General features: G+C 35.1%; 1 protein-coding gene across 16 annotated transcripts in view; it reads left to right on the top strand.

The window, feature by feature from the left end:
• The window catches only part of SYNE1 (spectrin repeat containing nuclear envelope protein 1), a 298,629-nt gene that overhangs the window by 105,962 nt on the left and 177,880 nt on the right, over positions 1 to 14,787 (top strand). For all 16 annotated transcript variants that reach the window (XM_032684535.1, XM_032684534.1, XM_032684533.1 and 13 more), the window contains 12 exons: positions 520 to 747; positions 1,276 to 1,374; positions 3,042 to 3,229; positions 3,327 to 3,450; positions 4,437 to 4,603; positions 5,834 to 5,987; positions 6,276 to 6,904; positions 7,553 to 7,732; positions 9,147 to 9,297; positions 10,656 to 10,814; positions 11,794 to 11,976; positions 13,745 to 13,846. In XM_032684535.1, the coding sequence (XP_032540426.1) occupies positions 520 to 747; positions 1,276 to 1,374; positions 3,042 to 3,229; positions 3,327 to 3,450; positions 4,437 to 4,603; positions 5,834 to 5,987; positions 6,276 to 6,904; positions 7,553 to 7,732; positions 9,147 to 9,297; positions 10,656 to 10,814; positions 11,794 to 11,976; positions 13,745 to 13,846 (2,364 nt within the window). The remainder of the gene's footprint in view (positions 1 to 519; positions 748 to 1,275; positions 1,375 to 3,041; positions 3,230 to 3,326; positions 3,451 to 4,436; positions 4,604 to 5,833; positions 5,988 to 6,275; positions 6,905 to 7,552; positions 7,733 to 9,146; positions 9,298 to 10,655; positions 10,815 to 11,793; positions 11,977 to 13,744; positions 13,847 to 14,787) is intronic.

Here is a 14,787-nt window from a genome sequence, read left to right as displayed (position 1 = left end):
AAATTAAAAGACTCTCAATTGTTTTTTAAATCATAGCTTGTTTTATTTTGTTAGTACCTGAAAACTTATTAAACGTAAGTAACCAACTGTTGGGGTTCAGCTCCTTAACAGTATTTTTCCGTTACACTCACATTTTTTGATCTTCTATTTTTTTTTAATCTTAAAGAGAATTGTGTATTACATTCCTGTGAAGTAAGAGATGCTAAAAATATGAACTATCCTGTCTACTTAAAAAAAATATGCACCTCAGCCAATTCTAATTGCTCTTCGTACACACTGTTTTTAGGGTAGGCTGTATTTTAAACCTTTTCCCGTGCTAGTTTCAAGAACAAAAAGGATATTTACAGGCCATATTAAAGATTTTTGTAGCAAGTTATTTCAAGTGGTTGATGAACTCTCCTCTTATATATTTTTTTGATGAAAGATATTAGTAGCTCAAATAATAAAAGGAATTGGAAAATATTATTCTGATAATTAAAACCCTATTTTTCTTTTTTTTATCATTACTTTACATTTTAGGTTATTAATAAAGAGATAGATGGTAAAATAACTGGAATCTTAAAACTAGAAGAGGAAGCCGAGTACTTTTCCCAGTTTGTTACCTCTGGAGAACGTGCACATATTAAAGCCAAACTGACTCAGGTCAAAAGGTATTGGGAAGAGCTAAGAGATCATGCACAGAGACTGGAAGGAACAATCACAGGGAATGCATCAGCACAGCAGAAATATGAAGAAAGTATTAAACAGGTAGACAATGCAAAATTTAATGGATGATTTGCAGCAATTTATAGAATTACTCTATCTTTTTCAAAAATTGAGTATAAAATGTAAATTATAATAAGATGGACTAAAATAAATAAGTAGATTTGAAGGTAATTGCAAGACCTAGATACATAAATTTGTGCTTTCAATTACTTAAAAGGCAGCTTTAGAAAGATGCTGAAATATACACACTTAAAATATGCTGTCTTTTAGAAAACCTTAGTGATTCTCCTGCATATTGCACTATTGCACCACATCCATACTTCTTACCAACACTGTAACTTCAATCTTGAGTTGACTGGAGCTTGTAAGGAAAATAATTTGAATACTATTATTGTGCCAGTCAGGAGGAGCTGAGCACAGTTAGCATCTTTTAACTTCAAAAGGCACTCAGCCCTACAAAGGCTTAGGATATAATATTCTCTTAGCACTAAGCATTTAAAAGATGTTATTTAAAGAATCATTTATGTAATTCCTGCTGGTTTTAAATTCTGGTTTGCCTTTTTTTCATAGGTGCAGCAGGCAGTGTCTGAATTTGAAGCTAAGCTGACTGAGCCTCTCACATCATGCTCTTCAGCAGCAGCAACGTATGCAGCCCTTCAGGACTGCACGGTGAGCATGTGGCCAGCTATTCCCCTCACTGACTAGGGAAATGATATCACACTGACCTCCTTACAGAAATGCCAGTAACCTTCAGACTGGGGGCTGCCTGATGCCACACAGCCCAGGGTGGAGGCAGAAGGAGGCAAGGGCTGCCTGTCTGAGTTGGGGAAGGCTATTTCTTGTCACCATTTCAGGCAGGCCTAGAGAGTTTCTTCCCCAATCCAGAGAAAGGAAAGCCTAAAAGTATGACTTAATCCTTCAGGTTACTGTTTTTAACTTCATGCATCTAAAACATTATGGAAAATAAAAGATAATAAAAAATTCTGTTAGATATTTTTCCTCTAAGACTTTCAGGAAACTTGCATCTTGGTATAGGTAACTCTGTGTTTTAAAAAATATATTCTTAGAAGTAGTTTTTCTTGGACGATGCGGAGACTGGACAGAGTTTCAACTGACAAACTTTTATCTGTGATCCAGAAACCATGGCTGTTTGGACATTTGGTTCAGTCCATTACAAAAGGAAAACTAATATTGGATTCATATTCAAACTATAAATGATCCCTAATCTCAGGGAATTTTGTGTAGTATTTTTGTCTGTAAGTTCCGATGTGTTCTTCCCACAATAATCATTGTCTTTTTTTCTAAGAAATTATTATAAAAAATTTTACTCAGATTGTTTTTGCCGTAAAATACATGTAATTTCTTCTGAGCTTAGTGATAACTACTTGTAAAGGCTATATGCAAGGGAGACCTGACCTGTCTGCTTCAAAAAAGCTTTATACTTGTTCAGGAAAAGTACTTTATATGTGGAGAATTTATTCAGAAAGCACTTGTAGTCACCCTTGTTATTGGCTTTTAAACATTATGAATATGCTGAGTACAGTATTGTAAAGTCTTGTTCTGCCTAGGGGATCATGGTGATTAAATGCCTTAATGGGAAATTATCAGCAGCTTTTTTCCTGTATAATTCACTTTTCCTGTTATATATGATTTATTGAATTTATAACTATTACTTTTGTTGTTACTATTGCACACCTGTAAATTGGAACTTTAGTGGTCTTAAATTTATTTCATTTTGTGCTTTTCTAACTCATTGTGCTACATTTCAATCATTTTCATATGGACAAGTTTCCCAACTTCCTAGAAATGGCAACACCCCAAAGTCTAGTCAGCATCAGGTGCCATTTGTATAAAAAATAACTTTAGCTGATACTGACAGAAGTTTCTAGTAACTGTTCCTTACTTCTCCTATGGCATGACATAGGCTACAAGTCTGGTAGTCCTCACATGTTGGAGTGCGGTTTTGTGTTTACTGGATATAAATTAGAGCAACTCTTAGACAGTTAAGGAATTTGGAGCTCTTTTCTGAATGTAGACCTCTGTGCTACATGGATGATGTTGTGTTGCATGCCCATTCAGATCTGACTCTGTTGTTGCCAAGTTTTTTTTCTTTAGCACTGTTTTAGGAAAGTCTTCCCCACCACAAGCTAGTTCATTGATATGCTTGGAACACATGTATATGAGACAGACCCGAGCAATATGTAAGCTAAGCAGTGACTTCATGATCTGATGGATGTAGCATTGCTTCAAACTTATGAGTAGGAGTACAGAATTTTTCCCGCTGTTGTTAGTAACTCTGGTTTTTATGTATGTGACTTCTTTTACATGTTCATTAGGATCTTTGTCATACAGTGGAAAAATTGAGCAGCACTCTGGCCTCTCTCTCAGCCAGTGTCCGTAAGGTGGCCAACAAAGAAAAAGCTGCTCAGGAGGTCACAGCATTACAGCAGAAATATGAAAAAGTGCTAGAAAATGTTAAAGAGAAACAGACCTTATTAGAGACTCTTCTGGCTCAGTGGCAGAAGTGAGTAAACTCTCACATCTGTTATGATGGACACAGAGACTGTGGTCACTGTGGGAATGAGGGGATGACTTGGTAACCTGTGTTGTGATTTTGTTAGGCAGGAGAAGGAGCTCCCTGCCTTCCTGGCCTGGTTGGAGGGGTGTGAAGCTACAGCCCAGCCTTCAGAGCAGTATGTTTCTGCTGATAGAGTTAAGCTGGAAAATGAACTGCAGTCACTGCGGGTATGTTTCAACTGAAATATTGTCCCCCTACATTTTCTGGTGTATTTCTGTGTCTTTTGAAGGATGGACTTACTCAGTTGTAGTCTGACAAGTCACTTGATTCTGGGCGTTGGAAATGTCCTAGAAAATATTACATTATCACTGTTATTATTTCTCAAAGACAAGAATCACAGGAAGAATGTTACTTCTAACTATAATATACCAGCTCAAAAAAAAGAAAAATGCTCTGATGTATCCTATTATCTGTCAATGAAAAACAAGTGTCTGCTTGCCAGAAGATCCATTCTCTAGAGAAATTCCTTTGTTAGTCAATATTATGTTTGCATTTTTTTTTTTGAATGTGAGAAAAGTTGCTCAGACGAAAAATACTCAGAGGTTTTGAAATCACAAAGAAATTCTGATTTCTGATTTTTTTTAAAAACACAGGACTTTCATTCTATTGTAAATTTCCTTGGATTTTTTGCCACTTGTTTTTAGAATAATATGAAGCAGTTGGCCAAATGTAGCATCTTTTATACCTTCCTTGAAGCCAAGTAGTCCATAATTTCAGTTTTAAATATTACTGAAGAAAAGCAAAACTCTTTTGCTTTGCTTTTTTTTTGGAGCTCTGTGGATGTTTTATGAGCCAATTTGCAACATTTTCTCACAATTCTATTACCGCACATGAAATATGCTGCAAAATGTGGTCTTGATTTTGGCCACTGTCATCATACAGTAGAGCCATATGGAAAGATCACACTTTGTCCTAAAGGCAAAAACCCCAGTTTTTATGAATCTTTACTGTTGCAGATTTATCTGTCTGCGAGGTGTTGAGTACGTACTTGTCCTAATAGACCTCTGCTCCTCCAAGAGTTTGACTGTGCTCACGTACTTGTTTCAAAAATACTGTACTGGAAATCTGTAGCTATCTTTTTATTATTTTTGTTATTTTGCATAATGTGATGCTCTTCTTAATCTAAAGGTTCTACCATCCACTGTTTTCCCAGGATTTGCAAGCCGATATTGTGTCCCATGCTTCAGTCTATGACAGCCTATTACAGTTAAATGAGTCGCTGTTTCCAACAGCTTCGAACCAGTGTGTGAAAACAATAAAAGAAAAATTTGAAGAGCTGGATGAGAGGTGGAAAGCTTTACCACAAACTGTTGATAAAAGGTTTGTGCTTCAGAGTGTTTTTTACATGTAAAGTAAGCAATATCCAGATGAGGAATCCCAATCCCAAAACATATTTTTTACATATTACCATTAGGAAAACAGAGGTTTAGGATCGATACTGAACCCTGAACTCCCAGGAATGGGGGATTGCGAATCCCACGCTTTTATGATGCTGTCTTTTTTGACATACGCTCTCCCTACTTTTTTGGTAAAAGAGTTCTGTTTGAAGGAGTGCAGGGCAGGAAATGAAGGTAATGTTACGTTTCCTCAGTTAAAATTTCCCAGGTAACTTCCAAAATCTCTTAATACCTACTCTTCATTTTTTCAGTTATATGCTTTATCTTGTACAAAGCCATACTATTGTATTCTTTAACCCCCTTTGAAGCTTTTATTTGCCATAAATGCTCAGTTGTTAGGCTCCTGGCTCATGATAAGCTCAGGAAAACTGTCTCTTTTTTTGAAAGTGTATGTTATCATATATTTAGATTTCAATCCATTTCATGATGAACACATGTATTTTGCTATTTTTAATGTAGCTTAAATAATAATTCCTGATCAATGACATAATCTACTATTATCAATATGATTGTTTTACAATATAATGATCTATATGTTGAAAATTAGGTAGAGAAATTTCTAAGAGAAATGAGAAGGTAAATTGCAAGGTCTTTTTTAAGATCAAGGTTTAGAAACAGTTTTGCTGAGTACTCCTCTGGACACATTCTTCCTTTGAATTGTGTTCCTCTGAGCAGACTTGATCCTCACTTCAGTGAAAGTTGAGCATGCAGTTCCTCACTCCCTGCCCAAATTCATAAGACTCTCACCTTATATTCAGTGTTGCAGATGGTAGGGCAAACAGAATTGCTCTGTCTGAAAATTAAAGTTAAGCTTTAATTCAGTATTTAATTAAATATTTCACTGTTCTTTCTGGTGGGACTAGCCCCATGAAGAAAAGGTGGAGAATGTACCTTGATTGTTTGGGGCACTTCTAACAGTTGATCTAAATGAAACAATGTAAACAGGGAAGAGCCAAATGTGCTTTCAGATGTTTTGTTATTCCCAGTTAAGAAATCAACACAGGAGTCATCATATTCTCAAAATAAATTGACATTTCTTTCTTTCCTTGCATCTGGCATTGATTTTAATGCTGACCAGTCAGCTGTAGTTTTGATTATGGGTAGTGATTAATTTACATCAAGTGCTTTCATATTTACATCTGACATTCTATAGGATCAACTTCCTTCAATCTCTTGTTGCTGAGCATGGGCAGTTTGATGAGCTCCTGCTCATGTTTTCAGACTGGATTAAGCAATTTCTTGCTGAACTACAAGCCACTTCAGAGATAAACACAGCTGATCAACAACTAGCTGCATCTCACAATAAGGTAAACTTTTGGATGTAAATATTAAAGACAGAGGAATTGTACAGTGCATTCAGCTAAATACCCATCTAAAATTAGCAAGCAATTTATTTGTTTGAAGACCAATATGCTCTTGCAGTTACATACAGATTTCTGTTATTTGACAAGTTTAAAGCAAAATTGTAACACTGAATTATTCCTACTGGAAACCCCTCAGTAGTACTTGTTTCACTCCTAAATTTAGGTGTAAACTGTTTCCTAAGCTCTTGATTGGAAGAAGAAACTAAGCCCCCTTTTCTTTCTTTCCCACAGAACCACTCAATGGAAGTTGAAAGTAAGAAACAGCAGTTAGAAAGTCTGAAGGAACATGTAGATAAATTGTGTTCTTTCAGCAGCCCAGAGGACCAGCAGACATTGCAGGGAAAGACTGAAGATTGCTTTCAGATCTTCCAGGAGGCAAGTCAAATAATTAGCCAAAGACAAGAGACTCTGGATCAGCTGCGAGTTTTCCTAGAGCTCCAAAGGGCTGCATCAGGAGTGCTCCACCAGCTAAAGCAGACAGTGGAGAAAACAGGGAATATAGATAAAGCCAAATCTGAATTACTGGAGAAAGAACTCAATGGTGTTATTCAAGATCTTAACAAGTTGGAATCTGTTGCCATCAGTTTGGATGGTTCCCTTACTAAGGCTCAATATCATCTGAAACACAGCATTTCTGGGCAGAGGACCTCCTGCAGGACGATGGTGGATAATCTGTGTGTGGAACTGGAGACAGTTCAAAACCTGCTGGGAACCAAACAAAGTGAGGCAGAAGCACTTGGAGCCTTGCAAAGATCTTTCAAGGAGCGTAAAGAACAGTTACTGAAGAATATTGAAGATATTGAGGAAAAGGCTGACAAGGAGGGCCTGAAGGAGGCAACAATACAAGCCCTCCAGCAAAGGTAAAAACATTGGCACTTCCACTCTTTCTTGCAGTCTCTAAACCTTTCATGATGCGTTGGAGGCATATGTGTGTTTTCTGCTTGGGTACTCCAGACATATGTATCTACTTAATAAAAATTTGTGAGTAAGGGAGCTGTTTGGATGGAGGGAGAACATGCACAAAACATTTAGGAAGTCCTAATATTTTATATTGGAAGAACACTAATGAAAGTCTGTGTCTGAAAAATATATTTTGTCTGAATGAATCTAAGGTCTAAACAGCTATTAGAAATCCCACATACACATGACTATCTCTACTCTTACAGAACTGAAGACTGTGATGAAAGAATTGCAAACACTTATTATAATAAAGTATTAATCTAAATATCTGAGTATATTTCCAAGTGACTGTGTGAGGTGAAGGTACATGTACATATCTTGTGATTGTATAGTTGAATATGTATCAGAAAAATCGTATTCTGAGCCCCCTGGTAGCAGAAAAAAACTCAGACAACACTTTGTTTTTTGAAGATACTGTAGAAAATGTTAGAAAAAGGGAGCTTTATGCACAGTAACTCTAACAACAACTGTTTCACTCTTTCTTCTTCCTTCTTTCTCGCAAAAAAAGTAAAGATGAATAAATTTGAAACCTGCTTTTTAATTTGCAGATTAAGGATCTTTAACCAGTTAGATGAAGAACTGAATTCTCACCAGCACGAACTCCAGTGGCTCATGGGCAAAGCAAAACAAATAACCCAAAAAGATATCACACTTGCTCCTGAGACTGACAAAGAGATAAATTGCTTAGAATCTCTGTGGAAGGATACCAAGAAAGTTATACAGGAAAAGTAAGTAAATCTTTAGCTTAAGATGCCAAAAGAGAGGATGGTGGAAGAGACACAGTTATTACGTGTCATATGTTCTTGCTATATTAGTCACAATAAAACCAAGGTTTGTAGATAAAAACACATTGTAAAGAAGAATATTTGTACCAGCTGTACTCAAAGTATTAATAAAGCCATAAATAGGTTCTCAGTACAGGACTTGCAGATACGCATACATGTTATTGCCTGTTATTTTTTTATTCTTCTGAAAGATAAAAAAATCTCCTCTGAGATTTGATTATCACTCTAGCTGGCACATATTCTCCCTCTAGCACATATTTTCATTCTCTATTGGATATATGTTTCTGGCAATTCTATATTCAGTGGTCCTAAATAATTTTTAGATTGAAGTCTTTCTGTCTGCCCAAGAGACCAGGCTCATAATAATCATTCGTATATAATCAGTTACACTGATTATACATGATACATGATCAGATGATCAGTTTTATCAATGAAAGTTGATAAAAAGGAGATAAAAAAACTGAAGAAGGTTTTATCATACCATTTTCTTTGTCTTAACTGCCTCCTGATCATCTTTAAAGAAAGTGTTTTCTCTCTCATATAGACAAAATTTTAGACCCTCCTGAATCTGCTTATTTTGGAGAGCTCTTTGGAGCGTTCATAGAAGAGTCAGCTCCTAAAACTATTACTCCTCTTTTTTGTCAATGTCATGTTTCCTGAATTCCTTTCACTGACACTGTTCTACAACTAAACATATTCAAAGTGTTAGTCTTCCTTCTCTCTCTTCGGTATAAACACCAGGAGTGGATTGAATAGTTTTTTTTTTTTTCTGTCCATTGCTTGAGCATAAATAGGCTTTTCTGGAGAGGGAATGGAAAAAAAACCATTAGGCCGGTACTTAAGCAGACAGTTAATCCGTTCTCAGTAGAATGACAGGTAAGTTCAATGTAATGTTTTAGTCCCAAAAGCATACATGTGACAATTGAAGGAAAAAATAGGCAGATTTTACTTGCGTGCTTTAGTCTTTATTTTTGCTTCTTTTTAACTAAAAAAAACACTCCGTATTAAACAAGTTTTCAGAAAATGAGCATCATTTTAATATGCTTTCCAATCAAAAAGATGCTTAACTTAAGAACTGAGAAGTTTGAATTCCAGTTTCAGTCTTTTTTTTTGCTGAAATCAGTTGCTTTGATATCTGATATATATGAGATGTGATTCACTTACTGTCTCTTCAGTGAGATGTTTTGTGATTTAAAGATCCACAGTGATTTGTAAAACCAAAATATTAGGAGTTCCTTGGCTGCCCAAATCATGTTTAGCACTGCATCCTTGTTTTCCTGTGTGAATTGCTGTCATGTTCTCTATCCTTTAGAAACATGATAACAAGTGGTACTAACACAGCCTTTTCGCATTACAGAAAGGAGCAGTCCTGCATTCTTATTGATCTGATGAAGGAATATCAGAGCTTGAAGTCAACAGTAATGAAAGTCATAGAGAGTGCTAACAGTGCTTCTGTGATCAAATCCATTTGGAAGGATCATGAAGATGTCAGGCGAACATTATCAAAGGTAATTACATATATTTTCCTTTGAAGGATATAAATGATTTTTGAATCAGATGGATTTTTTTGTTTTGTTTGAAAGGTGCCCTTGACTTGTGTTTAAAGTTCCTTGAATTTACTGTCAAATCTTGTCACACTGACATTTGTCAGTGTTTAAATTTTACTGATTCTGGTGAGGAAAGAATATAGTCCTTTCAGCATTTTGGTGAGATCCATTCCTGTGTATTTTCATTGTTGCTGCTTTTGATTTTAACACCTGTAAGTGCAAAATGGTAATTTATATGGAAAACGTAAGTGGAAAATTATGGAAAGCTCTTTATATTGACTATGAAAGGATAATTCCACTCAACATATTTTAATGTTTTTCCATATTGGGTAATTTTTGAAATAGATAAAAGGCCACAAAAGAACATGAATTGCACACATTTCAGATGTGTGCAATTTTTATGTGTCTCTTTCCCTCAGAGGACTTATTCCATGGGGTACTGGCCATTGAGCAGAGATAAGGAATTTGGATCCCTACATTCCATTCATTTCACTGGATCATATTTCAAAAATTCTAAATTCTGATGTTCAACAGCCTGTCAGGATAAAGAGTTATGAGTTGAATTATTTCTGTTCTTTTGGAGGGAAATTTCATTTGGAAGCCTATTGAGCTCTTGTTTAAAAATCTTTCGGTCAGATCGGTACAAACCTCATTCTAAACTGTGCATATTTATGGCCTCTTTCTAATAGACATCTTAAGTAGAACAGAAAGCCAGAAGAGAGCTCATCAGTCTAACAAAGAAATTCATGTAACTTCCACATGATTCCTCTCCTTTGAGACTTGGGCTGCAGAGAATTCCATGCTACAACAGTGGTCTGAAGGAGTTGGAATGCAATAAATATTTCTTTTCAGTGACAGTGTTTTACAGATTTCCCTGTGCCTAGGAATGCAAATTTAGTAGTCCTGAAGATTTTGTCTAATTCCTTTCTGAGCACATCTGTACTTTCATTTTCCAGAATATCTAGTAATATCTGGTTCTAGAATATCTGGAATCTAAAGATTCCAGGATAGCTAGTGTTCTCTAGAATGTCTAGAATTTTCTAATTCTAAATTTAATTTGCAACACCCTCTGTTTACCCTGCTGTAATTCCAGAAGTGGTTAGTCAATGATGAAGACTTTATTTATAAAAAAAAATTAAACTATATGATTATGCTCATGAGAAGACCATGTCAGTTGCTCCGTCTTTTGTGGAACAGTTAAATGGTTTGCTGAATGAGAATTGTCAAATTCATAACACAGGGCTAGGGATGAGTATCTGGAGAACTGGATTTTTCTTTCTTCATGGCTTCATTAAACAAGCAAATATTTATGTCCACAGCATGAAGCTGCCAAGAATGATCTGAGTGATAAACAAAAAGACCTGGATACTTTCACTAATAAAGGGAAACATTTGTTAGCAGAATTGAAAAGAGTGCATAACTGCGACTCCACTGCGGTAAAAACAGATATGAACTCTATGGTGGACAAATGGCTAGATGTAAGAATCTGATGTTTATATGCTCCATATGGTTTTTATGTTTGGCTAAGGTTACAATATTTGTATTTTCTTAGGACCTTAGAGTGCAATTGTTTAGGAAAATTCACTTTTAAGTATATCTCAAAGGTTTAATCACAGGGATTTGGCATCCACTGTACACAAAAAGTTGTGACATCCATTTGATATATTTTAAATGATGTCTTATAAAAATGTATGAATGTTACTAGTATAAATTTGCTCAGTGCATAGTTCTGAGATTAAATTTGGGTTGGATTCACACCTAATGTATACCAGCATTACTTTATTAAAGTAAATTGAACTAAATAAATTAGGCAATAAATTACATTAAGCTACACCATAAAAGATATGAATACATTGAGAAAGAAAATATTATAGCAGAGAAACATAATATAAAAGCTAGTCATAGAATCACAGATTGGTTTGGGTTGGAAGGGACCTTAAAGATCAACTAGTTCCAGCTCCCTTGCCATGGGCAGGGACACCTTCCACTAGACCAGATTGCTCAAAGCCCTATCCAACCTGACCTTGAACATTTCTAGGGATGGGTCATCTGCAGCTGGTTCTGGACAACCTGTTGCAGTGTCTCACCACCCTTACAGTAAAGAATTTATTAGTAATATTTTATATTTTCATATTTATACTGCTTTATTAGCAAATTCCTACACTACATAAGAAAGATAAATGTAGGGGTTTTTTAAAATATAAAGTTTATTTGAATATAAAACTCTCTCCCAGTAAAAATATACAAATATTTAGAAACAGGTATGTTTTTTGTTAATTTTATGATCTGGGTAAATAAGTTGAAATTAGAATACAAAACTTAGAACTAAATCTAAGAAAATTATTTCACCCTGGCTTACTAATTATTTATGATGCACTTGTCTTATAATTGGCTGCAAAGTCAAGAAATCTAAAATTAGTTTGTGAATGGTACTGATATATTCTTCTCTCCTAAAAGGTGTCGGAAAGAATTGAAGATAACATCGACCGACTCAGTATAAGCATGTCCCTATGGGATGACATCCTGAAAACTGGAGATGAATTAGATGGATGGTCTAATAAGTACATTTCTCAACTGAATGAAGGCATCAACAACTTCAGTAACAGTCAGAGAATGGAGGTCCTCCTGAAAGACTTCCAGGTTCTTATCCCTAAATCAGTGATAAAAATGTTCTGGACCAAAATCTCGATGTCAGGCACATAGAGAAGACTGTGCTGTTGTAGACCATTGTGTTCTCTGTTCAAGTGGTGGTACCACTAACCCAACAGCCAGCTGAGGGCATTCCAGTCCTTTGTTTTGAAGGTGTTTGCTTCTGACAGAAACAAGAATGGCACATCTTACTAAATCTAAACTCCATAGTTATTTTGGTTCTAGGAGTTATATTTGGTTCTAGACTGAACTCTGTTCCAGTAGAAACTAATGGAAATTTTAGACAACTTCAGCTGAATTTAATAAAAAAATAATAGTTTCTAAAATCTTATCTAAGAAAGTAGATTTTCCAGACAATAAAAAAAGGTGTGCTAGAAGGCAAATTTTAATGTCAGGTTCTAACAATTTCAGTTAGATGATGACTTTTTTTCTGGATAGTGTTAAACTGTTTTAGAAATCTAGCCAGTGTTCAGGATGCATTCTGACTCTATTGGCTTAAAATGTAAATCAAATCAACCATAGAATGAGCCATATTCTACTTCATTTGAAATAAATGATGTTCTTAAAAAGATGCACAGTGAACACATTCAATTAGTATGATATAATATAAAATGTTAATAAATTAGTATTTTCCTCAGGACAAGCTTTATCTAATGCCTTTATAATTATGTAGCAATCAGACCACCTAAATTCATTGCTGTTAAAACTGATTGGGAGTAAAAGCAGACAGTACCCAAACAACAGGTGTACCTGATTTGCAGGAGGGCCAGAATAGCAGGAGGTGTGAGCACTGTGTGTACATTTGCAGTCACAGAATGCGTGATCCATAATACTTTCTTTGCACTTTGCTTTGCAAAGGCAAGAGGAAAGGCAGTTCAGTGACAGGTTCTGCCCTTTCAGCAATCAGAAATAGATGAGCATGGACAGAAACAATCAGTGTACTTTTTATATGGCCAAATTCACCGTCCACTTTCTTGATAATATTATATCCTCCCTAACCCAAAATACCCTCTGAGTGTCCTTATGAGGCCATATGAACTTCTGCCATTCAGGGCAGATGTTAAATGCAGCAATTTAGTCCTGAAATCCACTGTCCAATCTTTTAATTGGAGTGATCTGCTTGAATTTTTTAGAAAAGCAAATTTGGGTAATAGGCTAGACACACCAATTGCTTACCTGATACTTCAGAACTACAAATTATAGTATTCTCTTTGCTTTGCTACTATTTTTTAATAAGTTGAATATTTCTTTATAACTTGGATCTACAAATACAGTAAATACATGGTCCAGATATTTCAGTGCATTTTTAAATTTTCTTTTGATATTAAAATCTATTTCTGTGTCTAATTTTTTTCCAAGAGCTCACTTGTAATAAAAATCAGAGACCACGAGTAATATACTCTGCATGTCATTAAGTGGAATCTAACAACTCCAGAAGATTTTTTCAGTCAAATAAACAATAACATTCCCATCTTTATTTTGCCAGTTTTAACAAATTAAATCTGTTAGGGCATTTTAAATGCTAATAATGTGTGTGGTTCTTTTAAAGGAAGGGAAAATTTCTCTGAACTGAGTCTAGTACAGGAAAAGAGATGGGAGATTTTTAGAGCAGAAAACTAATTGAACAACAGTGTTTTTCCCCTGATTGCTAAACTTTATTTACATTTTCTTTCATTTTTGAAATTGATGGAGCATCCTTCTGAAAGTCTGAAAGCTTATTGTATTTTGGTATGAAAGTTTGACCACATCTCTTTTACAGTCTGAAGTCAAGGATAAAGAACTGAAGTTGGAGCAACTTATTTCCAAAATTTCAGAACTCAAAGAACTGACCCACAGTGAAGAACCTCCTGCAGATCTCCAGGTAAAATAAAGATATTGGTAATCACACATTGTGCTCAAATAACTGAGATGACATTCCTCCTGAAATTACTGTTTCTCCTACACTGCCTTTTTCTTTCAAGGTGACAGATCCAGCATTATTTATTTGTAGCATAACTATTCTTTGTTCATATTTCTTTAGGTAACTTTGGGCTTTTTGTATAAAAAAATATGCTGTAAAGTATTGAACATTAGAGTTGTAGAAGTATTTTTTAACAAATTGAAATAGAAGACACAGTTTATAATGTTTATATTACATATATACATATGAGACAGACAGATTATATTCTCTACACTTCACAACATTAAGCCACGTCATATGTGAGTACATACACAGTTTGCTTGCTTGAAAAAATTAAAATGCAGTAAAATATGTTCATTTGCTTTGTTAACTCAAAGGCATTTTTTAGTGGACTGGAATTAGTGCCCTGAACTAGCTCTTACAAGAGGGGGCTAAAAGTAACAAACACGAAGATGAGCTTTTGAACTTTTGGCTAGGTACTTACTTTTTATGTTCTAGGGAAGTTATAAAACCAAAGTATGTTTGATTTCCAACAGAAATTGGTATTTTAAATTATAAACTTTTTATGTCATAAATTTTAAAAGATAAGCTGACTTCTGCAATTTCAGTGGGCAGGGAAATATCTTGGACATATCAGATATTAGTGGAACGTAATATAACACTGAAGCCTTGTCCACATTTTGCTGTGACCACACACATAAGCCTAAATTATTAATTAGATATGGTCAAGAACTCTATAGTATAAAGATGTGCAAGTAATATGGAAGTGTTTATTGTCTCCCAAATTGTTTACTTTACATGACAAGTTCAGGTTTAATCATATGTTTCATAATACATATCTGTCCACTTAGAGAGTGAAACTGAGAGCAAATTATTTTGCAGAATACACATGTTAATGAACA

The sequence above is a fragment of the Chiroxiphia lanceolata genome, chromosome 3 (assembly GCF_009829145.1).
Source record: "Chiroxiphia lanceolata isolate bChiLan1 chromosome 3, bChiLan1.pri, whole genome shotgun sequence".
Classification (NCBI taxonomy): domain Eukaryota; kingdom Metazoa; phylum Chordata; class Aves; order Passeriformes; family Pipridae; genus Chiroxiphia; species Chiroxiphia lanceolata.
Note: the sequence above shows the minus strand (reverse complement) of the source record. Positions and strands in the feature narration are given on the sequence as shown.